This window comes from Gadus morhua, chromosome 22 (genome assembly GCF_902167405.1).
Source record: "Gadus morhua chromosome 22, gadMor3.0, whole genome shotgun sequence".
NCBI classification, from domain to species: domain Eukaryota; kingdom Metazoa; phylum Chordata; class Actinopteri; order Gadiformes; family Gadidae; genus Gadus; species Gadus morhua.
The window spans coordinates 2,394,473-2,418,803 of NC_044069.1; the positions used below are offsets into that span (position 1 = coordinate 2,394,473).

General features: G+C 53.4%; 2 protein-coding genes across 7 annotated transcripts in view; one reads left to right on the plus strand and one right to left on the minus strand.

The window, feature by feature from the left end:
• Nucleotides 1-538: 538 nt before the first annotated feature.
• On the plus strand, nt 539-20,481 carry LOC115535400 (phosphatidylinositol 4-kinase beta). 2 transcript variants are annotated; one of them, XM_030346572.1, is made up of 14 exons: nt 539-963; nt 3,631-3,976; nt 5,175-5,764; nt 7,346-7,672; nt 7,916-8,143; nt 9,235-9,603; nt 9,710-9,801; nt 11,633-11,737; nt 12,888-13,011; nt 13,401-13,514; nt 14,132-14,283; nt 14,827-14,959; nt 16,888-17,008; nt 19,026-20,481. In XM_030346572.1, the coding sequence occupies exons 2-14, from the start codon at nt 3,646-3,648 to the stop codon at nt 19,205-19,207; spliced, it is 2,868 nt and encodes a 955-aa protein (XP_030202432.1). In that variant the 5' UTR covers nt 539-963; nt 3,631-3,645; the 3' UTR covers nt 19,208-20,481. The 2 variants fall into 2 exon arrangements, with proteins under 2 accessions (XP_030202432.1, XP_030202433.1); XM_030346573.1 differs by having other exon boundaries at nt 543-963; nt 5,190-5,764; nt 19,026-19,329.
• Nucleotides 20,482-21,499: 1,018 nt separating this feature from the next.
• Nucleotides 21,500-24,331, minus strand: part of mindy1 (MINDY lysine 48 deubiquitinase 1) — a 7,693-nt gene continuing 4,861 nt past the window's right edge. For 4 of the 5 annotated variants that reach the window (XM_030346610.1, XM_030346611.1, XM_030346609.1 and 1 more), the window contains 4 exons: nt 23,927-24,069; nt 23,263-23,439; nt 22,348-22,536; nt 21,500-22,054 (listed from right to left, as the gene is read on the minus strand). In XM_030346610.1, the coding sequence (XP_030202470.1) occupies nt 21,977-22,054; nt 22,348-22,536; nt 23,263-23,439; nt 23,927-24,069 (587 nt within the window). In that variant the 3' untranslated portion in view covers nt 21,500-21,976. The remainder of the gene's footprint in view (nt 22,055-22,347; nt 22,537-23,262; nt 23,440-23,926; nt 24,070-24,331) is intronic. The other variant, XM_030346612.1, reaches the window with a different exon arrangement.

Here is a 24,331-nt window from a genome sequence, read left to right on the forward strand (position 1 = left end):
GATCACTTCATTGTTTGTGTTGTGATCACATCCTTGTTTGTGTTGTGATCAACTCCTTGTTTGTGTTGTGACTCCCGCTGAAGTGGTCGACAGTGGGAGCATTTTGAACTGCACTATGTTGGATAACTCTGTCCGCCATGAAACAAACTATATCTGATAACTGGCAAAATGGTGGCATGTTGTTGGTCCTGCTTTTAGAGGTTGGGTGAAAACCACAGGATTTGTATGTTGTGTGTTATTGTTACCACTCCTTCCTTTGGATGAAGTGATGGAGGTGGCCATTACTGTGGTTTATACTCCCCTTGTTGAAAACAAAGAATTATTGAGTGTTTTTCTACTTGGCTGTGTTTGCTCTGTTCTACTTGAAAAAGAAATGTGTTGAGAGGCCAATAGAAGCGATGTGATCTGTTTTCTTATGACTCAATGCACCATGCGGCTCATCCCCGTGGCCACGGGGGGGCGCCACACACACCTCCTGCTCGACCCCGCGGCCACGCCCCCCTCACAAACGCCAACAACCAACCCGTCTGAAAAACATGAAGATCTAAACGTATAACACATAAACCTTCATCACCGACCCCCAGATAAGCCTATTAATGAATAATAGCACATTATTATGACAAAATAACAACTAATGGATGTATCATAAGAAAAATATGACATCATAAGTGCTTGATAACAATACTCAAGCGGAAGTACCTCGTCTCTACCTGGAGGTCGCCCCGGGTCGTCGGAGAAGATGACGCCGTGTCCGGGCGCTCCGCGGCCGGGGAGGATTCCTCCGCCTCCCGCCCCCGGCCGCTCGTCACGGCTCTGCGTCACCGTCAGCCGAAGACCGCAGCACCCAGCCCGACAGACCTCTCCCCGACACACCAAATCCCGGCCGCCCCGCTTCTCTGGAGTCTTCGTCTGGACTGAATTTTATACCGAATGGACTCCCCACGAAGCAGTGTTCGACTCCAGGTAGGCTGCCTTCCGGGTTAGAGATCTGACAGACGACCATGAGCTGGGTTGACAGGGTGTTGGCGGTACAGTCGAGCTATGCGTTCAACAGCTTTCCCTTTCTAAATCTACGTCGCAATGGAATTTAAACAACCCGGTGGGGAGTTAAGGGTCGGTAATTCGGCGTAGGGCTGATAGTTTGGATCCGGGACCACATTGTTTACCATAGCTACTGGACAACAACATTACCCTGTCTACTGGTCTACATTACCCTAGCTAGAGGCATTAACCCTAGCTAAAGGACTACCACATTACCCTAGCTACTGTACCACAACATTACCCTAGCTACTGGACCACAACATTACCCTAGCTACTGGACCACAATATTACCCTAGCTACTGGAATACATTACCAAGGCTACTGGACCACAACATTACCCTAGCTACTGGACCACAACATTACCCTGTCTACTGGTCTGCATTACCCTAGCTAGTGGCATTAACCCTAGCTAGTGGACTACCACATTACCCTAGCTACAGTACCACAACATTACCCTAGCTACTGGACCACAACCTTACCCTAGCTACTGGACCACAACATTACCCTGTCTACTGGTCTGCATTACCCTAGCTAGTGGCATTAACCCTAGCTAGTGGACTACCACATTACCCTAGCTACAGTACCACAACATTACCCTAGCTACTGGACCACAACCTTACCCTAGCTACTGGACCACAACCTTACCCTAGCTACTGGAATACATTACCCTAGCTACTGGACCACAACATTACCCTAGCTACTGGACAACAACATTACCCTAGCTACTGGACGACACCATTACCCTGTCTACTGGTCTACATTACCCTAGCTACTGGCATTAACCCTAGCTAGTGGACTACCACATTACCCTAGCTACAGTACCACAACATTACCCTAGCTACAGTACCACAACATTACCCTAGCTACTGGACCACAACATTACCCTAGCTACTGGACCACAACATTACCCTAGCTACAGTACCACAACATTACCCTAGCTACTGGACCAAAACATTACCCTAGCTACTGGACCAAAACATTACCCCTAGCTACTGGACCAAAACATTACCCTAGCTACTGGAATACATTACCCTAGCTACTGGACCACAACATTACCCTAGCTACTGGAATACATTACCCTAGCTACTGGAGTACATTACCCTAGCTACTGGGATACATTACCCTAGCTACTGGACCACAACATTACCCTAGCTACTGGAATACATTACCCTAGTAGCTACTGGAATACATTACCCTAGCTACTGGAATACATTACCCTAGCTACTGGACCACAACATTACCCTAGCTACTGGAATACATTACCCTAGCTATTGGAATACATCACCCTAGCTACAGGACCACTTCAGAGCAACCTCTGCACCCCTGTCCCGTTGGACCTGCCCCACCCGACATGCTGCTCCCTGAGGGACTGAGTTCATCGTACCTTTACCCTCAGAGGGTTGTTAGGTTGAGCAACGACAGTGAGGTGTCTGTCATGGATCCCATGAGCGCTGTAAAACCCAGGCAGTGGCGGTCGGGGCTGCAGCCAGCGGTCCCTCTCCACCAGAGCGTTCACTCTGCTTGTTCCGCCCGGAGAACTTGAGGTTCCCTGGAGAACAGGCTGGTTCGTTTCAGTTTCACCATTGGTCGGGTCTGAGTTCGCAGTGGTTTCCATCTTCAGCAGCAGTGATGCTGACGTGTGTGTGTGTGTGTGTGTGTGTGTGTGTGTGTGTGTGTGTGTGTGTGTGTGTGTGTGTGTGTGTGTGTGTGTGTGTGTGTGTGTGTGTGTGTGCGCGCGCGCGTGTGCACTACGTTGATGTAACGTGCACAGTGCTGATGTCACGTGTGTGTGCTGTGTGGGGTTATACAGTGCACAATGACGTGCACTGCCTCTGCCCCTGTGTGTGTTGATCACATGGTCCCCAGGTGGAGCCATGACTCACACACAGATGCCACGACACTGTGTGTGTGTGACTGTCTGTGTGTGTGACTGCGTGTTGTGTGTGTGTGTGTTTCATCCGAAGGCAAAATCACAGAATGTAACGATGCTACTCAGACTGGACAGCCCCTCTGGCCGGTCGCCCCATTGTGTTACGCTACTGCCCCATTGTGTTACTCTACTGCCCCATTGTGTTACTCTACTGCCCCATTGTGTTACTATACTGCCCCATTGTGTTACGCTACTGCCCCATTGTGTTACTCTACTGCCCCATTGTGTTACGCTACTGCCCCATTGTGTTACGCTACTGCCCCATTGTGTTACGCTACTGCCCCCTTGTGTTACTCTACTGCCCCATTGTGTTACTCTACTGCCCCATTGTGTTACTCTACTGCCCCATTGTGTTACTCTACTGCCCCATTGTGTTACTCTACTGCCCCATTGTGTTACTCTACTGCCCCATTGTGTTTCTCTACTGCCCCATTGTGTTACTCTACTGCCCCATTGTGTTTTTTCTACTGCCCCATTGTGTTACTCTTAACTGCCCCCTTGTGGAGTCTTAACTGCCCCCTTGTGGAGTCTTAACTGCCCCCTTGTGGTACTCTTGACTGCCCCCTTGTGGTACTCTTAACTGCCCCCTTGTGGTACTCTTAACTGCCCCCTTGTTTTCACGTCTTAACCACCATGGGGTCTTGTCTCTCTCTCACCAGTTCTGATCTTCCAACATGGCCGACACGGAGGTCTCTCTCTCTCCGGCTCTGCATACACTCCACCTAAGCCCCGCCCACTCCTCCACTTCCCCTGCCACCACCTTCTCCTGCCCCTCCTCCCCCTCCTCCTCCTCGTACTCCTCCTGCTCGGAGAGCTCCTCTGACTACCATCATCATCATCATCACCACCACAGACCACGCCCCCCGCTACAGAGGCCACGCCTCCCCCCTGGAAGTGACCTTGGCTCCTCCCCCAGTGCCTCACCCCGTAGCTCCTCCCCCAGCGGGAGTGTGGACAGCAGCAGTGACTCCTGCCCCTCCCCCGAGGACCTGCCCCCCGACTCAGGTAACCCCGCTGCCTGGACCAATCACAACCCTCGTAGAGCGGGCAGCCCCGCCCCCCTACACAAATCACAAATTCTTTGTGTTCAGTGAACGGATGTTGTGTGTCTGACCAGATGTTGTGTGTCTGACCAGATGTTGTGTGTTCAGTGACCAGATGTTGTGTCTCCAGTGACCAGATGTTGTGTGTTCAGTGACCAGATGTTGTGTGTTCAGTGACCAGATGTTGTGTCTCCAGTGACCAGATGTTGTGTGTTCAGTGACCAGATGTTGTGTCTCCAGTGACCAGATGTTGTGTGTTCAGTGACCAGATGTTGTGTGTTCAGTGACCAGATGTTGTGTGTCTCCAGTGACCAGATGTTGTGTGTCTGACCAGATGTTGTGTGTCTCCAGTGACCAGATGTTGTGTGTCTCCAGTGACCAGATGTTGTGTGTTCAGTGACCAGATGTTGTGTGTTCAGTGACCAGATGTTGTGTCTCCAGTGACCAGATGTTGTGTCTCCAGTGACCAGATGTTGTGTCTCCAGTGACCAGATGTTGTGTCTCCAGTGACCAGATGTTGTGTGTCTGACCAGATGTTGTGTCTCCAGTGACCAGATGTTGTGTCTCCAGTGACCAGATGTTGTGTGTTCAGTGACCAGATGTTGTGTGTTCAGTGACCAGATGTTGTGTTTCCAGTGACCAGATGTTGTGTCTCCAGTGACCAGATGTTGTGTGTCTGACCAGATGTTGTGTGTCTCCAGTGACCAGATGTTGTGTCTCCAGTGACCAGATGTTGTGTGTTCAGTGACCAGATGTTGTGTGTTCAGTGACCAGATGTTGTGTTTCCAGTGACCAGATGTTGTGTCTCCAGTGACCAGATGTTGTGTGTTCAGTTATCAGATGTTGTGTCTCCAGTGACCAGATGTTGTGTCTCCAGTGACCAGATGTTGTGTGTTCAGTTATCAGATGTTGTGTCTCCAGTGACCAGATGTTGTGTGTCTGACCAGATGTTGTGTGTCTGACCAGATGTTGTGTGTCTCCAGTGACCAGATGTTGTGTCTCCAGTGACCAGATGTTGTGTGTTCAGTGACCAGATGTTGTGTGTTCAGTGACCAGATGTTGTGTCTCCAGTGACCAGATGTTGTGTCTCCAGTGACCAGATGTTGTGTGTCTGACCAGATGTTGTGTCTCCAGTGACCAGATGTTGTGTGTCTGACCAGATGTTGTGTCTCCAGTGATCGACCCGGCCGTGGCTCTCAGGGCGTGTCAGGAGGTCCTGCTGAAGGTGAAGCTCCAGAGCGGAGAGGTCCCGGCCGACTACCCAGGATGCACCAGTCCACCGCCGGAAAGGAGCCCGGAGGGGGAGGAGGGGGAGGAGAGGGAGGAGGAGGAGGAGGAGGAGGAGGAGGAGGAGGAGGAGGAGAGGGAGGAGAGGGAGAAGGAGGAGAGGGAGAAGGAGGAGAGGGAGAAGGAGGAGAGCGAGGAGCAGCAGCGGCAGGAGGAGGAGGAGGATCAAACCACCTGTTCACCTTCCTCTCCGCAGGAGGTTGTCGTCACGCCGTCCCCCTCCTCTTCCTCCTCCTCCTCCTCTAAACAGTCGTTGCTGCTGCGTTTGTTTGAGTCCAAGCTGTTTGATGTTTCCATGGCGATCTCCTACATGTACAAGTCCAAGGAGCCGGGGGTGCAGGCCTACCTCGGCAACCGGCTCTTTGGTTTCCCTGACGACCAGGTGGACTTCTTCCTACCGCAGCTGCTGCACATGTACGTCCACATGGACCCGGACCTGGGCGACGCCCTGCAGCCCTACCTGGTGGGTACAGGCCTACCTGGTATAGTCCTACCTGGTGGGTACCGGCCTACCTGTAGTAGTCCTACCTGGTGGGTACCGGTCTACCTGGTATAGTCCTACCTGTTGTAGTCCTACCTGGTGGGTACAGGCCTACCTGGTATAGTCCTACCTGTTGTAGTCCTACCTGGTGGGTACCGGCCTACCTGTTGTAGTCCTACCTGGTGGGTACAGGCCTACCTGTTGTAGTCCTACCTGGTGGGTACCGGCCTACCTGGTATAGTCCTACCTGGTGGGTACCGGCCTACCTGTTGTAGTCCTACCTGGTGGGTACAGGCCTACCTGGTATAGTCCTACCTGTTGTTGTAGTCCTACCTGGTGGGTACAGGCCTACCTGGTATAGTCCTACCTGTTGTTGTAGTCCTACCTGGTGGGTACCGGCCTACCTGTTGTAGTCCTACCTGGTGGGTACCGGGCTACCTGGTATAGTCCTACCTGGTGGGTACCGGCCTACCTGTTGTAGTCCTACCTGGTGGGTACAGGCCTACCTAGTGGGTACCGGCCTACCTGTTGTAGTCCTACCTGGTGGGTACAGGCCTACCTGTTGTAGTCCTACCTAGTGGGTATAGTCCTACCTGTTGTTGTAGTCCTACCTGGTGGGTATAGAACTACCTGTTATAATCCTACCTGCTATAGCCCTACCTGTTATAGTCGTACCGGCCGGGTAGCTGCTAGTCGTTTAGCTACTAAATGACTAGAGGCTAGTCGGTTACAGCTAAGCTGGCTGCTAGCGCTGCCCCTCCTGTGTCATCAGGTGCACCGCTGTTGAAGAGGCTATTTGTTTAAGATAGCTGCTAGGCTAGCTCCTAGTCGTTTAGCTTCTAGGCTAGAGGCTAGTGGTTTAGCTGTTAGGCTAAAGGCTAGTGATTTAGCTGCTAGACTAGCTGCTAGTGGTTCAGTTTCTAGGCTAGAGGCTAGTGGTTTAGCTGCTAGGCTAGCTGCTAGTCGTTTAGCAACTAGGCTAACTGCTAGGCTAGCTGCTAGTGGTTTAGTTTCTAGGCTAGAGGCTAGTGGTTTAGCTGCTAGGCTAGAGGCTAGTGGTTTTGCTGCTAGGCTAGAGGCTAGTGGTTTAGCTGCTAGGCTAGAGGCCAGTGGTTTAGCTGCTAGGCTAGCTGCTAGTGGTTTAGCTGCTGGGCTAGCTGCTAGTGGTTTAGCTGCTGGGCTAGCTGCTAGTGGTTTAGCTGCTAGGCTAGAGGCTAGTGGTTTAGCTGCTAGGCTAGAGGCTAGTGGTTTAGCTGCTAGGCTAGAGGCTAGTGGTTTAGCTGCTAGGCTAGAGGCTAGTGGTTTAGCTGCTAGGCTAGAGGCTAGTGGTCTAGCTGCTGGGCTAGCTGCTAGTGGTTTAGCTGCTGGGCTAGCTGCTAGTGGTTTAGCTGCTGGGCTAGAGACTAGTGGTCTAGCTGCTGGGCTAGCTGCTAGTGGTCTAGCTGCTGGGCTAGCTGCTAGTGGTCTAGCTGCTAGGCTAGCTGCTAGTGGTTTAGCTGCTGGGCTAGCTGCTAGTGGTTTAGCTGCTGGGCTAGCTGCTAGCGTGTCCTCCTGTGTCCTCAGGTCCACCGCTGCGGGGCCAGCGTGTCGTTCTGCCTGCTGTCCGCCTGGCTGCTGGCCGCCTGCTGCTCTGACTCCTCCCTCTCCGCCCACCGCCGTTCCCGCGGCGCCCGGCTCCGCAAGCTCATCCTGGCCCCGCCCCTCGGCCACGGCCCCCCCGCCCCAGACCCCGGCCCCTCCGGCCCCTCCGGCCCCTCCGGCCCGCAGCCCCGCACCCACCGCCGGGCCCACAGCGGCCTGGGGGCGGAGCCTGATGGCCCCGCCTCCAGGAGGAGCCACCAGCGCTCCAAGTCAGACACCACGGCCGCGGGCGAGAGACCTTATGAGGAGGTGAGAGAGAGAGAGAGAGGGAGAGGGAGAGAGAGGGAGAGGGAGAGAGGGGGAGAGGGGGATAGGGGGAGAGAGAGGGAGAGAGGGAGAGGGGGAGAGAGAGAGAGAGAGAGAGAGAGAGAGAGATGGAGGGGGGGGGAGAGAGAGAGAGAGAGAGAGGGGGAAGGGTTTAATGATTCGGACTGATTGATTTAGGGTCTGATTGATTGCCCTGCCCCCCCCCCCCCCCCCCCCCCCCCCCAGGCAGAGCGGGTGCGGCCCCAGAGGGACTTCCTGCGGGCGCTGGTGTCGATCGGTCGGCGTCTGGCCCGCCTCCCGTCCAAGGAGCAGCGCAGCGCGCGGCTCAGCGCGGAGCTCCGCCTCCTCAACCTGTCGCTGCCGGGGCGCGTGTGGCTGCCCACGGCTGCCCGCCCCCACCACGTGGTGCGCCTGCCCCCCCGCCAGGCCGTGGTACTCAACTCCAAGGACAAGGTGACCCCTCTGGCTGCCTGGCCCTCTGCCTGCCTGCCTGCCTGCCTGTCTGCCTGCCTGCCTGTCTGGCTGGCTGCCTGCCTGCCTGCCTGTCTGCCTGCCTGCCTGTCTGCCTGGCTGGCTGGCTGCCTGTCTGCCTGTCTGCCTGCCTGCCTGCCTGCCTGTCTGCCTGCCTGCCTGCCTGCCTGTCTGCCTGCCTGCCTGTCTGCCTGGCTGGCTGGCTGCCTGTCTGCCTGTCTGCCTGCCTGGCTGGCTGGCTGTCTCTCTGCCTGCCTGCCAGGCTGCCTGTCTGCCTGGCTGCCTGTCTGACTGGCTGCCTGTCTGACTGGCTGGCTGGCTGGTTCTCTGGCTGGTTCTCTGGCTGGTTCTCTGGCTGCCTGTCTGTCTGTCTCTTGTTCTCACGCCCTGTCTCACACCCTGCAAAAATGCCAACATAAAACATAAACACAACATAAGGAACGTCTTTCCCGTAGACTGCACCATCGTGCCCCTTCTCTCACATGATCAGCAGCTAGCGGATTTCCGTGTCCGCGGAGCCGTCCAATCACATTTACCTCAGAATGAAACCGCCAATGTGTGGGGGGTCCCGGAGGGTAAATCTCTCTCCCCCCCTCTCTCTCTGCCCCCCCTCTCTCTCTCGCTCTCTCCCCCCTCTCTCTCTCTCCCCCCCCTCTCTCTGCCCCCCTCTCTCTCTCTCCCCCCCTCTCTCCCCCACCTCTCTCTCTCTCTCTCCCCTCCCTCTCTCTCTCCCCCCCTCTCTCTCCCCCCTCTCTCTCCCCCCCCTCTCTCTCTCGCTCTCTCCCCCCTCTCTCTCTCTCTCCCCCCCTCTCTCTCTCTCCCCCCCTCTCTCTCTCCCCCCCCCTCTCTCTCTCTCTCCCCCCCCCCCCCCCTCTCTCTCTCTCTCTCTCTCTCTCTCTCTCTCTCTCTCTCTCTCTCTCTCTCTCTCTCTCTCTCTCTCTCTCTCTCTCTGTATTCTATTTTACCCATTTCTTTTACTTATCTATTATTTTATGTTATTGTATGACAGTGTTTATATGTGAAGCACTTAGAGTCTGCCTTGTGTATGTAAAGGTGCTCTGTCTCTCCCCCAGGCCCCCTACCTGCTCTACGTGGAGGTCCTGGACTGTGAGGACCTCCAGACGTCCGCGCTGCCGCTCCGCATCCCCGAGACCCGCCTCCACCACGCCCACTCCGCCGAGGAGCTGGCCCCCGCAGGGCATGCTGGGAGCTGTAGTCCAGGGGGCCTGAGCTCCGCCCCCGCAGGGCATGCTGGGAGCTGTAGTCCAGGGGGCCTGAGCTCCGCCCCCGCGGTGCATGCTGGGAGCTGTAGTCCAGGGGGCCTGAGCTCCGCCGCAGTGCATGCTGGGAGCTGTAGTCTGGGGAACCTGTCGGCGGTGGTGAACTACGACGACGATGACGAGGCCTGGGCCACCGACGACCTGGGCCAGCTGAGGGTGGAGGTGAGGACCCCCCCCCCAGGACCTCTAGAACCCCCCTTTAACCAGCCTCTAACAGTGTGTGTGTGTGTGTGTGTGTGTGTGTGTGTGTGTGTGTGTGTGCGTGCAGGGCGGCAGTAGTGATGACCTCACCAGCCAGTTCTCTGTGGACAGCGGCACGGAGAACGCGGAACCGGTCTACATCGCGGCCGGAGACATCAGGTACCTAGAACCATCTGTACCCCTAGAACCATCTGTACCCCCTAGAGCCATCTGTACCCCTAGAACCATCTGTACCCCTAGAACCATCTGTACCCCCCTAGAACCATCTGTACCCCCTAGAGCCATCTGTACCCCCCTAGAGCCATCTGTACCCCCCTAGAACCATCTGTACCCCCTAGAACCATCTGTACCCCCTAGAGCCATCTGTACCCCCCTAGAACCATCTGTACCCCCCTAGAGCCATCTGTACCCCCCTAGAACCATCTGTACTCCCCTAGAACCATCTGTACCCCCTAGAACCATCTGTACCCCCCTAGAACCATCTGTGCCCCCTAAAACCACGTGTAACTATATGTACCTACCAGTGGAGGCTTCTCCATTGAGGAGCGGGAGGAAGATCCTCCCTAACATTGTTGAGAATAAAAAATGTCGATTGCCCAGACTATTGTAATGAATTAATGCCCTAAAATATGACTACTTTATTGCCTTTGAATATATAATGTTTGTTTCCCTGGGTAAAGGGACATTAGCACCCCCTATCGCCTTTTGACAATTACTTCAGGGAGGAATGTCCTCCCTCCGCCTCCGTTGACTCCCATTCATTTTCCCGAAAGTACTGGCGGCCGGTTGATAACATGGGTTTCAATGGGAGAGAGGAGGAAAATCCTCCTCTGAGTGGGTGGGACCTTAAGGGGTCTGATTCGCGCAAAAATCTATCCGTCTGCGCTATGAACCAATAAGCAGGATCCCTGGATGTTGAGCAGTGTTGCCAGATTGGTCCGATTTCCCACCCAATTGGGCTACTTTTAACCATGTTAGGCTGGAAGAATTATCATTGGGCGGGAAATCTGCCCAATCTGGCAACGCTGTCGAGAACAAACCCGGTCTGCGTTGCCGCGGTGCTCAGTCTGAGAGACGCAGAGCAAGTGAAATCTGCGATAGCGAGATCCTAAATGCACAATGGAAACATTGGAAACGGAGGACATTGTTAACGTCTTATTACAAAAAGCATTCCATTCATTCAGTTACAGTGCTAAGTTAGGGACCAAAGAAAGAGGTAGATCACTTCCCAAAATCAAGGTCACCAGAAGTAATGGCAACGTCAGTGTTGTGAGTGCTACATGGTTTGCTAGGTACACATGACTTACTGGTAGCATTGCAAGCAATTGTAACTGAAAATAAACATAGCTAAATAACTTCAGTCAGTGAGAGCAAAAATAGGCCCAATGATAGGCCCAGATTTTTTTATTTACTTTTACAAATCAATAGTAGGCCTGATTTGACTAATATGCTTTGCATCCTTTCCTTCTCAAATTACAGTGATGCCACTGGTGGCTTTGTATACATTTTGTTCACATAACTCCCTCCCTTCTATTTTGTAGTTCACCAAAACAACCTGAAACAACTTGAGTCTCACATTCTTATGCCACCATACACCAACAGTGCAAGCAGGCCAATGGCAACCAAGCGCGCAGTCCTTCCTCCCTCACTTTAAAAACCACCAGCCGCCACTGGTACCTACACACTAGGGCTGTAACGATACACCAACTCACGATTTGGTTTGTATCACGATTTTTGACCCACGGTGCGATACATCCCACGATTTTTTTAAATTTAAAAAGCATTTTATTTCAACAACACTTATAGAACAATTAACTTAATGTAACATTTAATAACAAATAATTTCGAACACTGAACAGATTTGAACAGAAGTGAACTGTGTGTGTGTGTGTGTGTGTGTGTGTGTGTGTGTGTGTGTGTGTGTGTGTGTGTGTGTGTGTGTGTGTGTGTGTGTGTGTGTGTGTGTGTGTGTGTGTGTGTGTGTGTGTAGGCGCCGTCTCTCAGAGAGTCTGGCCCTCCCCCCCTCCTCCTTCAGGAGAGACCCTGAGGACCCCTCGGCCCTCGCGCTGAAGGAGCCCTGGGCCGAGAAAGTCAGGTGACATCCCATAATATACACTCGTATACATCCCATAATATACACCCTCATATACATCCCACAATAGACACCCTAATCTACATCCCATAATATACAATACATCCCATAATACAGACCCTCATATACATCCCATAATATACAGTATATCCATAATACACACCCTCATATACATCCCATAATATATAGTACATCCCATAATATACACCCTCAGATACATCCTATGATATAAAATCCATCCCAGAATACCCACCCTCATATACATCCCATAATATACAATCCATCCCATAATACCCACACTCGTATACATCCCATAATATACAATCCATACCATAATACCCACCCTCGTATACATCCATAATATACAATACATCCCATAATACCAACCCTTGTATACATCCCATAATATACAATACATCCCATAATACCCACCCTCGTATACATCTCATAATATATAATACATCCCATAATGCACACATATACATCCCATAATACACCCTCAGATACATCCCATAACACATAATACATCCCATAATGTGTATTGTGTAACTGTCTTTGCCTGTCTGTCTGTCTAACGAACTACCTACCTGTCTGTCTGTCTAACGAACTACCTACCTGTCTGTCTGTCTAACAAACTACCTACCTGTCTGTCTGTCTAACGAGCTACCTACCTGTCTGTCTAACAAACTACCTACCTGTCTGTCTAACGAACTACCTACCTGTCTGTCTGTCTAACAAACTACCTACCTGTCTGTCTAACGAACTACCTACCTGTCTGTCTGTCTAACGAACTACCTACCTGTCTGTCTGTCTAATGAGCTACCTACCTGTCTGTCTGTCTAACGAGCTACCTACCTGTCTGTCTGTCTAACGAACTACCTACCTGTCTGTCTGTCTAACGAACTACCAACCTGTCTGTCTGTCTAACGAACTACCTACCTGTCTGTCTGTCTAACGAGCTACCTACCTGTCTGTCTGTCTAACGAACTACCTACCTGTCTGTCTGTCTAACGAACTACATACCTGTCTGTCTGTCTAACGAGCTACCTACCTGTCTGTCTGTCTAACGAGCTACCTACCTGTCTGTCTGTCTGTCTAACGAGCTACCTACCTGTCTGTCTGTCTAACGAGCTACCTACCTGTCTGTCTGCAGGAGGATCAGAGAGTCCTCTCCCTACGGGTCGCTCCCCACCTGGCGCCTGCTGTCTGTCATCGTCAAGTGTGGAGACGACCTCCGACAGGAACTAGTGGCCTCACAGGTCCTCACCCAGCTCCAGGTACTAATGCTCTGCTCACTAGTCCTCACCCAGCTCCAGGTACTAGTGCTCTGTTTACTAGTCCTCACCCAGCTCCAGGTACTAGTGCTCTGCTCACTAGTGACTCACCCAGCTACAGGTACTAGTGCTCTGCTCACTAGTGCTCTGTTCACTAGTCCTCACCCAGCTACAGGAACTAGTGGCCTCACAGGTCCTCACCCAGCTCCAGGTACTAGTGCTCTGCTCACTAGTGCTCTGCTCACTAGTGACTCACCCAGCTAAGGGTTCACTAGTCCTCACTCAGGTACTAGTGCTCTGTTCACTAGTCCTAACACGGCTCTTGTGTCCTCAGTGTAGCTGTATGTATGTGTATATCTATTGATGTATCTGTATGCGTTTGTCCTCCTCAGAGTATCTGGGCCCTGGAGCGCGTCCCTCTCTGGGTGAAGCCCTACAAGATCCTGGTGATGTCGTCAGACAGCGGCATGATAGAACCCCTGGTGAACGCAGTGTCCCTGCACCAGGTACAGACAGGCAGGCAGACAGGCAGACAGACAGACAGACAGACAGACAGACAGACGGACAGTGGTATGATAGAACCCCTGGAATTGGAGCCAATAGCCTTTTGAGGCAGTGTTTTTTCTGAATATTAGTGTTAAGGGCCAATAATGCTTACTATCATACGTTAGTTACCAGGTCTGTGGACACATAGTCACATGTAAATAACATGTTATGATGGTGTAGCCATGCACGTTGTTTTATTAACGTTTTCAACTCAGTTCCTTGGTAGAACCTACTTACAGTAAAAATCACTTCTGATGGAAAAAATGAATGTGTATGAAAAACACTTTTTGTTATCTATTGTTACTATTATATTGTTTAAAATGTACGCATATATTAAAAAAATATATAGCGTATAAAAAGTGGCTGGAGAAAAAGATGAGTGGCTGGTAGCTTTTTGAATCTACCAGCCACAGTGGCTGGTGGGCAAAAAAGTACATTTCCATCTCTGGTGTGTGTGTGTGTGTGTGTGTGTGTGTGTGTGTGTGTGTGTGTGTGTGTGTGTGTGTGTGTGTGTGTGTGTGTGTGTGTGTGTGTGTGTGTGTGTGTGTGTGTGTGTGTGTGTGTGTGTTGTGTGCAGGTGAAGAAGCAGAGCCAGCTGTCCCTGCTGGACTACTTCCTGCAGGAGCACGGCTCCTCGTCCAGCGAGGGCTTCCTGTCCGCCCAGAGGAACTTTGTGTACAGCTGTGCTGCCTACAGCCTACTGTGCTACCTGCTGCAGGTCAAAGACAGGTACTGCTGCTCCCCTCTCCTCCTCACACCTCCTCACACCTCCTCTCTCCTCCTCCCCTCTCTCCTCTCCTCTCCTCCTCTCTCCTCTCCTCCTCCTCACACCTCCTCCCCTCTCTCCTCCCCTCACCTCCTCTCTCCTCTCCTCTCCTCCTCTCTCCTCTCCTCTCCTCTCCTCCTCTCCTCTCCTCTCCTCCTCTCCTCTCCTCTCCTCACCTCCTCACCTCCTCTCCTCACCTCCTCTCCTCTCTCCTCTCCTCTCTCCTCACCTAATCTCTCTCCCCTCCTCCTCTCCTCTCCTCTCCTCTCCTCTCCTCCTCTCTCCTCCTCTCCTCTCCTCTCCTCTCCCCTCTCCTCTCCTCTCCTCTCCTCTCCTCACCTCCTCTCCTCTCCTCTCCTCTCCTCTCCTCTCCTCTCCTCTCCTCTCTCCTCCTCTCCTCTCCTCCTCTCTCCTCACCTCCTCTCCTCCTCTCTCCTCTCCTCTCTCCTCTCCTCTCCTCTCCTCTCCTCTCCTCTCCTCACCTCCTCTCTCCTCCTCCTCCCCAGACACAATGGGAACATCCTGCTGGACTCTGAGGGTCACCTCATCCACATCGACTTCGGCTTCATCCTGTCCTCGTCGCCGCGGAACCTCGGCTTCGAGACGTCCGCCTTCAAGCTCACCGCCGAGTTCGTAGACGTGAGTCACCTCCACCTACACCGCCCACAGACATGGTTACACCGCCTACACCGCCCACAGACATGCTTACACCACCTACACCGCCCACAGACACGCTTACACCACCTACACTGATGGGCAGTGAGTTGTGTGTCTGGTGTGTTACAGGTGATGGGCAGTGAGTTGTGTCTGTTGTGTTGGAGGTGATGGGCAGTGAGTTGTGTGTCTGTTGTGTTGCAGTGAGTTGTGTGTCTGTTGTGTTGCAGTGAGTTGTGTGTCTGTTGTGTTTTGTTGTGTTGCAGTGAGTTGTGTGTCTGTTGTGTTGCAGTGAGTTGTGTGTCTGTTGTGTTGCAGGTGATGGGCAGTGAGTTGTGTGTCTGTTGTGTTGCAGTGAGTTGTGTTGCAGGTGATGGGCAGTGCGTTGTGTTGAGTTGTGTGTCTGTTGTTTGTTGTGTTGTAGTGAGTTGTGTGTCTGTTGTGTTGCAGGTGATGGGCGGTGCGTTGTGTTGAGTTGTGTGTCTGTTGTGTTGCAGGTGATGGGCGTTGTGTTGAGTTGTGTGTCTGTTGTGTTGCAGGTGATGGGCGTTGTGTTGAGTTGTGTGTCTGTTGTGTTGCAGGTGATGGGCGTTGTGTTGAGTTGTGTGTCTGTTGTGTTGCAGGTGATGGCCGGTGCGTTGTGTGTCTGTTGTGTTGCAGGTGATGGGCGTTGCGTTGTGTGTCTGTTGTGTTGCAGGTGATGGGCGTTGTGTTGAGTTGTGTGTCTGTTGTGTTGCAGGTGATGGGCGGTGCGTTGAGTTGTGTGTCTGTTGTGTTGCAGGTGATGGGCGTTGTGTTGAGTTGTGTGTCTGTTGTGTTGCAGTGCGTTGTGTTGAGTTGTGTGTCTGTTGTGTTGCAGGTGATGGGCGGTGTGTTGAGTTGTGTGTCTGTTGTGTTGCAGGTGATGGGCGGTGCGTTGAGTTGTGTGTCTGTTGTGTTGCAGGTGATGGGCGGTGTGTTGAGTTGTGTGTCTGTTGTGTTGCAGTGCGGTGCGTTGAGTTGTGTGTCTGTTGTGTTGCAGTGCGTTGTGTTGAGTTGTGTGTCTGTTGTGTTGCAGGTGATGGGCGGTGTGTTGAGTTGTGTGTCTGTTGTGTTGCAGGTGATGGGCATTGTGTTGAGTTGTGTGTCTGTTGTGTTGCAGGTGATGGGCGTTGTGTTGAGTTGTGTGTCTGTTGTGTTGCAGTGCGTTGTGTTGAGTTGTGTGTCTGTTGTGTTGCAGGTGATGGGCGGTGTGTTGAGTTGTGTGTCTGTTGTGTTGCAGTGCGTTGTGTTGAGTTGTGTGTCTGTTGTGTTGCAGGTGATGGGCGGTGTGTTGAGTTGTGTGTCTGTTGTGTTGCAGGTGATGGGCGTTGTGTTGAGTTGTGTGTCTGTTGTGTTGCAGGTGATGGGCGTTGTGTTGAGTTGTGTGTCTGTTGTGTTGCAGGTGATGGGCGGTGCGTTGAGTTGTGTGTCTGTTGTGTTGCAGGTGATGGGCGTTGTGTTGAGTTGTGTGTCTGTTGTGTTGCAGGTGATGGGCGGTGCGTTGAGTTGTGTGTCTGTTGTGTTGCAGGTGATGGGCGTTGTGTTGAGTTGTGTGTCTGTTGTGTTGCAGGTGATGGGCGTTGTGTTGAGTTGTGTGTCTGTTGTGTTGCAGGTGATGGGCGGTGCGTTGAGTTGTGTGTCTGTTGTGTTGCAGGTGATGGGCGTTGTGTTGAGTTGTGTGTCTGTTGTGTTGCAGGTGATGGGCGTTGTGTTGAGTTGTGTCTGTTGTGTTGCAGGTGATGGGCGTTGTGTTGAGTTGTGTGTCTGTTGTGTTGCAGTGCGTTGTGTTGAGTTGTGTGTCTGTTGTGTTGCAGGTGATGGGCGGTGCGTTGAGTTGTGTGTCTGTTGTGTTGCAGTGCGTTGTGTTGAGTTGTGTGTCTGTTGTGTTGCAGGTGATGGGAGGTGCGTTGGGGGACATGTTTGTGTACTACAAGGTGCTGCTGCTCCAGGGTCTGCTGGCCGCCCGGAAGCACATGGACAAGATCCTCAACATCGTGGAGATCATGCAGCAAGGTACCTCCACCCAACACCTCCTCCACCCACCTCCTCCACCCACCACCTCCACCCACCTCCTCCACCCACCACCTCCACCCACCTCCTCCACCCACCACCTCCACCCACCTCCTCCACCCACCTCCTCCACCCACCACCTCCACCCACCTCCTCCACCCACCACCTCCACCCATCACCTCCACCCACCACCTCCACCCACCACCTCCACCCACCACCTCCACCCACCTCCTCCACCCACCTTCTCCACCCACCTCCTCCTCCTCCCCCCACCTCCTCCACCCACCACCTCCACCCACCTCCTCCACCCACCTCCTCCACCCACCACCTCCACCCACCTCCTCCACCACCACCTCCAGCCTACCTCCTCCACCCACCACCTCCAGCCTACCTCCTCCAGCCTACCTCCTCCACCCACCACCTCCACCCACCACCTCCACCCACCTCCTCCACCCACCACCTCCACCCACCACCTCCACCCAACACCTCCAGCCTACCTCCTCCAGCCTACCACCTCCACCCACCACCTCCACCCACTACCTCCACCCACCTCCTCCCCCCACCTCCTCCACCCACCACCTCCACCCACCAGCTCCAGTAGTGGTGCAACGGTTCACGGGTTTCCCGTGATCCGTACGGATCAACCATCACGGTTCGGGACGCAAGTGATCCGCGGATCGGCTGATAAAAAAAAAAACGTTGTGCGTTGACGTGATCAGCGCATGTTTAGAGGACAATTACCGTATCAACAACACCATCAAGTATCGTAGCGAAATACAGTTTCTGTTGTGTTTTATTTGGCGTTCCGTAAATCCCATTGAAACAGAAACCGGAACCGGAACCGGGGCTGTTTATGTTTGGTTGTAGTCTTTTCGCTTGGTTCTCCGTATCAACAGTAGGGCTAGAACCGAGCGAAAAGACTACAACCAACCCCCCTTGCAATCAGCAATGAGTCTTCAACCAAAATCAATGGATTTACAAAATGCCAAATTCAACACGACAGAAACTGTGTTTCGCTACCATTACTTATGAATAAAAAGCAGATGAGGATGACTGCATTGCCTTGGGAGAGTCATCTCATCTTCATCCGCTTATCCGGGGTCGGGTCGCGGGGGGAGCAGCTCAAGCAGGGGGCCCCAGACTTCCCTTTCCCTGGGGAGAGTGTAGACTCTAAACTCTCCCCAGGCAATGCAGACACCCTGAATTGTAAATCCCGGGTTAGGGAGTATTTACTATCCTATCCATGTTAAAAAGAAGAAGGAATAATGCCTCAGATTGCAATTTTTTTAAATATTGACTATGCTTAAAGGAAGCAGGATTATTACCAAATTTTTCACTTTATTTTTAAACATTTGAAGATTTCATTTAAAGTCACATTTGTCTTGCTATCTTTATTGTTGTTGTTGATCCGAAAATGATCCGACCCGTGACTCAAAAACCGTGACCCGATCCGAACCGTGAGCTTTGTGATCCGTTGCACCCCTAATCTCCACCCTCTACCCTCCACCTCCACCACCAACCAACCACCACCTCCACCACCAACCAACCACCACCAACCAACCACCTCCACCTCCACCCAACCACCTCCACCCAACCACCTCCACCCTCCACCTCCACCCAACCACCTCCACCCAACCACCTCCACCCAACCACCTCCACCCAACCATCTCCACCTCCACCCAACCACCTCCACCCTCCACCTCCACCCTCCACCTCCACCACCAACCAACCACCTCCACCCAACCACCTCCACCCTCCACCTCCACCACCAACCAACCACCACCACCCTCCACCTCCACCTTCACCCTCCACCTCCAACCAACCCTCCACCTCCACCCTCCACCTCCACCACCAACCAACCAACCACCTCCACCCAACTACCTCCACCCTCCACCTCCACCCAAACACCTCCACCCTACCAACACCCAACCACCTCCACCCAACTACCTACACCTAACCTCCTCCTCCTCCCCCCCTCCCCCCTCCTCTCCCCCTCCTCCTCCCCCCCCCTCCCCCCCAGGCTCCCCCCTGCCCTGCCTCCAGGGCCCCGGGTCCCTGCGGGGGCTGAAGGAGCGCTTCCTCCTGTCGCTGACGGAGGAGCAGCTGCAGCTGCAGGTGGAGCGGATGGTGGAGGCCTCGCTGCGCTCCGTCACCACCCGGCTCTACGACGGCTTCCAGTACCTCACCAACGGCATCATGTGACCCGGGAGGGCCAATCACAGCCCAGGAGGACCCCTAAAGGGGCGGCGCCTGGAATCTGTTCCCCACAACCAACCGGCCGCCGGCCCAGGAGACCAGAGACAAGATGGTGGGCCCCGGTTAGCCCCCTGGTTAGCCCCCTGGTTAACCCCCCGGTTAGCCCCCCGGTTAGCCCCTCTGGTTAGCCTCGTGGTTAGCCCCCTGGTTAGCCCCCCGGTTAGCCCCCCGGTTAACCCCCCGGTTAGCCCCCCGGTTAGCCCCCCGGTTAGCCCTTTGGTTAGCCCCCCGGTTAGCCCCCCGGTTAGTCCCCCGGTTAGCCCCCCGGTTAGCCTCCCGGTTAGCCTCCCGGTTAACCCCCTGGTTAGCCCCCCGGTTAGCCCCTCTGGTTAGCCTCGTGGTTAGCCCCCTGGTTAGCCCCCTGGTTAGCCTCGTGGTTAGCCCCCTGGTTAGCCCCCTGGTTAGCCCCCCTGGTTAGCCTCCTGGTTAGCCCCCCTGGTTAGCCTCCTGGTTACCCCCCTGGTTAGCCCCCTGGTTAGCCCCCCTGGTTAGCCTCCTGGTTAACCCCCTGGTTAGCCTCGTGCTTTAGCCTTGTGGTTAGCCAACTGGTTAGCCCTCCTGGTTAGCCCTCCTGGTTAGCCATCCTGGTTAGCCCCTTCTGGTTAGCCCCACTGGTTAGCCATCCTGGTTAGCCTCCGTTGTTAGCCCCCTGATTAGCCCCCCTGGTTAGCCTCCCTGGTTAGCCTCCCTGGTTAGGCCCCCTGGTTAGCCTCCCTGGTTAGCCCGTGTTTTAAATGCTACTGTGTTGATGTGAAGGAAGCTACGCTATGCTACGCTACGTTACGCCTAGCTCTTCACATTGTAACTTTACTAACCATCAGAAAAATCTTGAATCAAGAGTTGAGTTTAGCCAAAATGGCCTCTGATCTGTGGTGACTGCACATGTGAAAACCTTTAATGATTAATCTATGAATGACCGATCATTTCAACCTACAGTTTGACCTGTGCTCTGATTGGCCGATAAGATACATTCCTGAGATCTACTAGAACCAATCAGAACCGTTGAGGTACCATGTGAAGAGTTCTCCTACAGTAATACTACAGTAATACTACACCCGCTGTATAAATACTAAGAGTTCTACTACAGTAATGCTAAAATACCCTCTGTATGTATACCATGTGTACTGTACAGGTATCTGATGACCTCTGACCTCTTCATGGATCAGACCCAGAGAGTCATGAGCTGTGAACCTCCAATAAACACAAAACCTTTTACATGATCCGTCTTTCATTTCAAACTGCAGACGGCTCTCTGATCGATCCAAGGTAGGTTTGACTACAGCAGAGCTCCTCTAGAACCCGGTTCACTGCTCCTCTAGAACCCGGTTCTACGCTCCTCTAGAACCCGGTTCACTGCTGATCTAGAACCCGGTTCACTGCCCCTCTAGAACCCGGTTCACTGCTGATCTAGAACCCGGTTCACTGCTCCTCTAGAACCCGGTTCACTGCTCCTCTAGAACCCGGTTCACTGCCCCTCTAGGACCCGGTTCACTGCCGCTCTAGAACCCGGCTCACTGCTGCTCTAGAACCCGGTTCACTGCTCCTCTAGAACCCGGTTCACTGCTCCTCTAGAACCTGGTGGAGCTGTTCCTCTAGAACCTGGTGGAGCTGTTCCTCTAGAACCTGATGGAGCTGTTCCTCTAGAACCCGGTTCACTGTTCCTCTATAACCTGATGGAGCTGTACCTCTAGAACCTGGTGGAGCTGTTCCTCTAGAACCTGGTGGAGCTGTTCCTCTAGAACCTGATGGAGCTGTTCCTCTAGAACCTGATGGAGCTGTTCCTCTAGAACCTGGTGGAGCTGTTCCTCTAGAACCTAATGGAGCTGTTCCTCTAGAACCTGGTGGAGCTGTTCCTCTAGAACCTGGTGGAGCTGTTCCTCTAGAACCTGATGGAGCTGTTCCTCTAGAACCTAATGGAGCTGTTCCTCTAGAACCCGGTTCACTGTTCCTCTAGAACCTGATGGAGCTGTTCCTCTAGAACCTGGTGGAGCTGTTCCTCTAGAACCTGGTGGAGCTGTTCCTCTAGAACCTGATGGAGCTGTACCTCTAGAACCTGGTGGAGCTGTTCCTCTAGGACCTGGTGGAGCTGTTCCTCTAGAACCTGATGGAGCTGTTCCTCTAGAACCTGATGGAGCTGTCCTAGACCAGGTGGTGCTGTTCCTCTAAAGCGGAGTGGAGCTCCACCCAGCAGCGTGTCTTCCTTTTGGTCCTCAGAACACAAAACACGCTACAACTGAATACTGTTTTTGTTGTTTATTATCCTGGGAGGCCGACTTACAGAAGACACGAAGGATCATCTGACAGAACAAACCAGGAGAACACTGGGATCGACCAATGGGTGAGGGGCACTGGGATCGACCAATGGGTGAACACGTGAGGACTGTGGGATCGACCAATGGTTTTGCAGTACATTGGCTACTGTGTGGATATTGAACAACTTTATTCCAAACAACAGACGAGTTAAACTGAATTGTAGAGCGACTGGAAACTGGTTAAACGGCTGAATGGTAGAGCGATATGACACTGGTTAAACGGGTGAATGGTAGAGCGATATGACACTGGTTAAACGGGTGAATGGTAGAGCGACGGGACACTGGTTAAACTGGTAGAGGGGAGAGAAGCAAGAGGAGCAGAAGGCGCCAGAACATTGACCTTCAGAACATCTTCTGGCTGTACTGAGCAGGGGGTGGAGAATGATGAGGATGATGATGAAGGCTACAAGAGGACGCAGTCCGACTCTCGGTCTCTCCTCCTGCTGCTGGCTCCCTGCTGCCCGGCCGCCTGACCTCTGACCTGGACACACAACCACACACACGTAGCTTAGCGTGGCTTAGCATGGCTAAAGCCTACCGGCAACATCAACAAGTCCTCGGGGGCAGTCAATCAAAGGTAGAAATAAAGTTAACCGCCCAAGTCTAAGCTGAGCTCCTGACCCGGCTAACTGACCCGGCTGGCTGACCCGGCTAGCTGACCCGGCTAGCTGACCCGGCTGGCTGACCCGGCTGGCTGACCCGGCTGGCTGACCCGGTTAGCTGACCCGGCTAGCTGACCCGGCTAGCTGACCCAGCTAGCCATCGCTGTGTTACCTGGGAGGGCGCCTGCGGAGCGGCGGCTGCTGCTGGGGGCGGGGTCGGCGGTTGTTGTGGTGCTAGTTGTTGTTGTTGTTGTTGTTGCTGGTACTCCTCCTGCTGGAGGCGCTGGGCCAGCTCTAGGTCGCTGAGGGCCCCGGGGGCCTCGCCCTGGGCCTGCTGCAAGGACACCGCCACCAGGTAGTCCTGGAGGAATAGCCCGGGGTCAGGCTACCGCTAGCCGCTACCGCTACACCATCCGGGCTGCTGTCGCTAAGCCATCAGTCACCGCTAGCTCGCTAACACTAGCCTGTAGCTGCTCAGGTGTTGTACCTGGTCTATAGTGTTACCTGGTCCAGAGTGTTACCTGGTCTATAGTGTTACCTGGTCCAGAGTGTTACATGGTCCAGAGTGTTACCTGGTCTATAGTGTTACATTGTCCAGAGTGTTACCTGGTCTATAGTTTTACCTGGTCTATAGTGTTACATGGTCCAGAGTGTTACCTGGTCTATAGTGTTACCTGGTCTATAGTGTTACCTGGTCTAGTGTTACCTGGTCTATAGTGTTACCTGGTCTATAGTGTTACATGGTCCAGAGTGTTACCTGGTCTATAGTGTTACATGGTCCAGAGTTTTACCTGGTCTATAGTGTTACCTGGTCTAGTGTTACCTGGTCTATAGTGTTACCTGGTCTAGTGTTACCTGGTCTATAGTGTTACATGGTCCAGAGTGTTACCTGGTCTATAGTGTTACCTGGTCTATAGTGTTACCTGGTCCAGAGTGTTACCTGGTCTAGTGTTACCTGGTCTATAGTGTTACCTGGTCTAGTGTTACCTGGTCTATAGTGTTACCTGGTCTATAGTGTTACCTGGTCTAGTGTTACCTGGTCCAGAGTGTTACCTGGTCCAGAGTGCTACCTGGTCCAGAGTGTTACCTGGTCTATCTGTCTCTGTTCCTGCAGGGGGGGCTGGGGGGTCCTCTGGGGGGGGTGGCAGAGCCTGAAGTCGGCGTCGCAGAAGTTGCCGTCCCCCTCGACGTTGTGGAGCGACTCCCACACCAGCCCCTCCTCCCCCAGGAAGCCCTGGTCAGTCACCAGCAGGTACAGGTGGCCCTACAGGGGGGGGGGGGGGAGTCTGGGTCAGATACCTGGTGTTTGATCAGGGGGTGAGACGGGTACCTGGTGTTTGATTAGGGTGAGACAGGTACCTGGTGTTTAATTAGGGGGTGAGACAGGTACCTGGTGTTTGATTAGGTGGTGAGACAGGTACCTGGTGTTTAATTAGGGGGTGAGACAGGTACCTGGTGTTTGATTAGGGGGTGAGACAGGTACCTGGTGTTTGATTAGGGGGTGAGAGGTACCTGGTGTTTGATTAGGGGGTGAGACAGGTACCTGGTGTTTGATAAGGGGGTGAGACAGGTACCTGGTGGGGGTGAGACAGGTACCTGGTGTTTGATTAGGGGGTGAGACAGGTACCTGGTGGGGGTGAGACAGGTACCTGGTGTTTGATTAGGGTGAGAGGGGTACCTGGTGGGGGTGAGACAGGTACCTGGTGTTTGATTAGGGTGAGAGGGGTACCTGGTGGGGGTGAGACAGGTACCTGGTGTTTGATGAGCGTGCTGAAGTGGTTGTTCCTGAAGAAGACCGACAGCTGGCCCTCCTGGACGGTGGAGCTGAGCTCACAGAGGCCGTGGTACGACAGCTGGGTGGCCGTGGACTCCAGGAACTGCTCCGCCACCAGGCCTGGAGGTATGAGAGGAGGTATCAGTCACCAGGCCTGGAGATATCAGTCAACAGGCCTGGAGGTATGAGAGGAGATATCAGTCACCAGGCCAGGAGGTATGAGAGGAGATATCAGTCACCAGGCCTGGAGGTATGAGAGGAGATATCAGTCAACAGGCCTGGAGGTATGAGAGGAGGTATCAGTCACCAGGCCTGGAGATATCAGTCAACAGGCCTGGAGGTATGAGAGGAGGTATCAGCCACCAGGGGCCTCTATGAATTC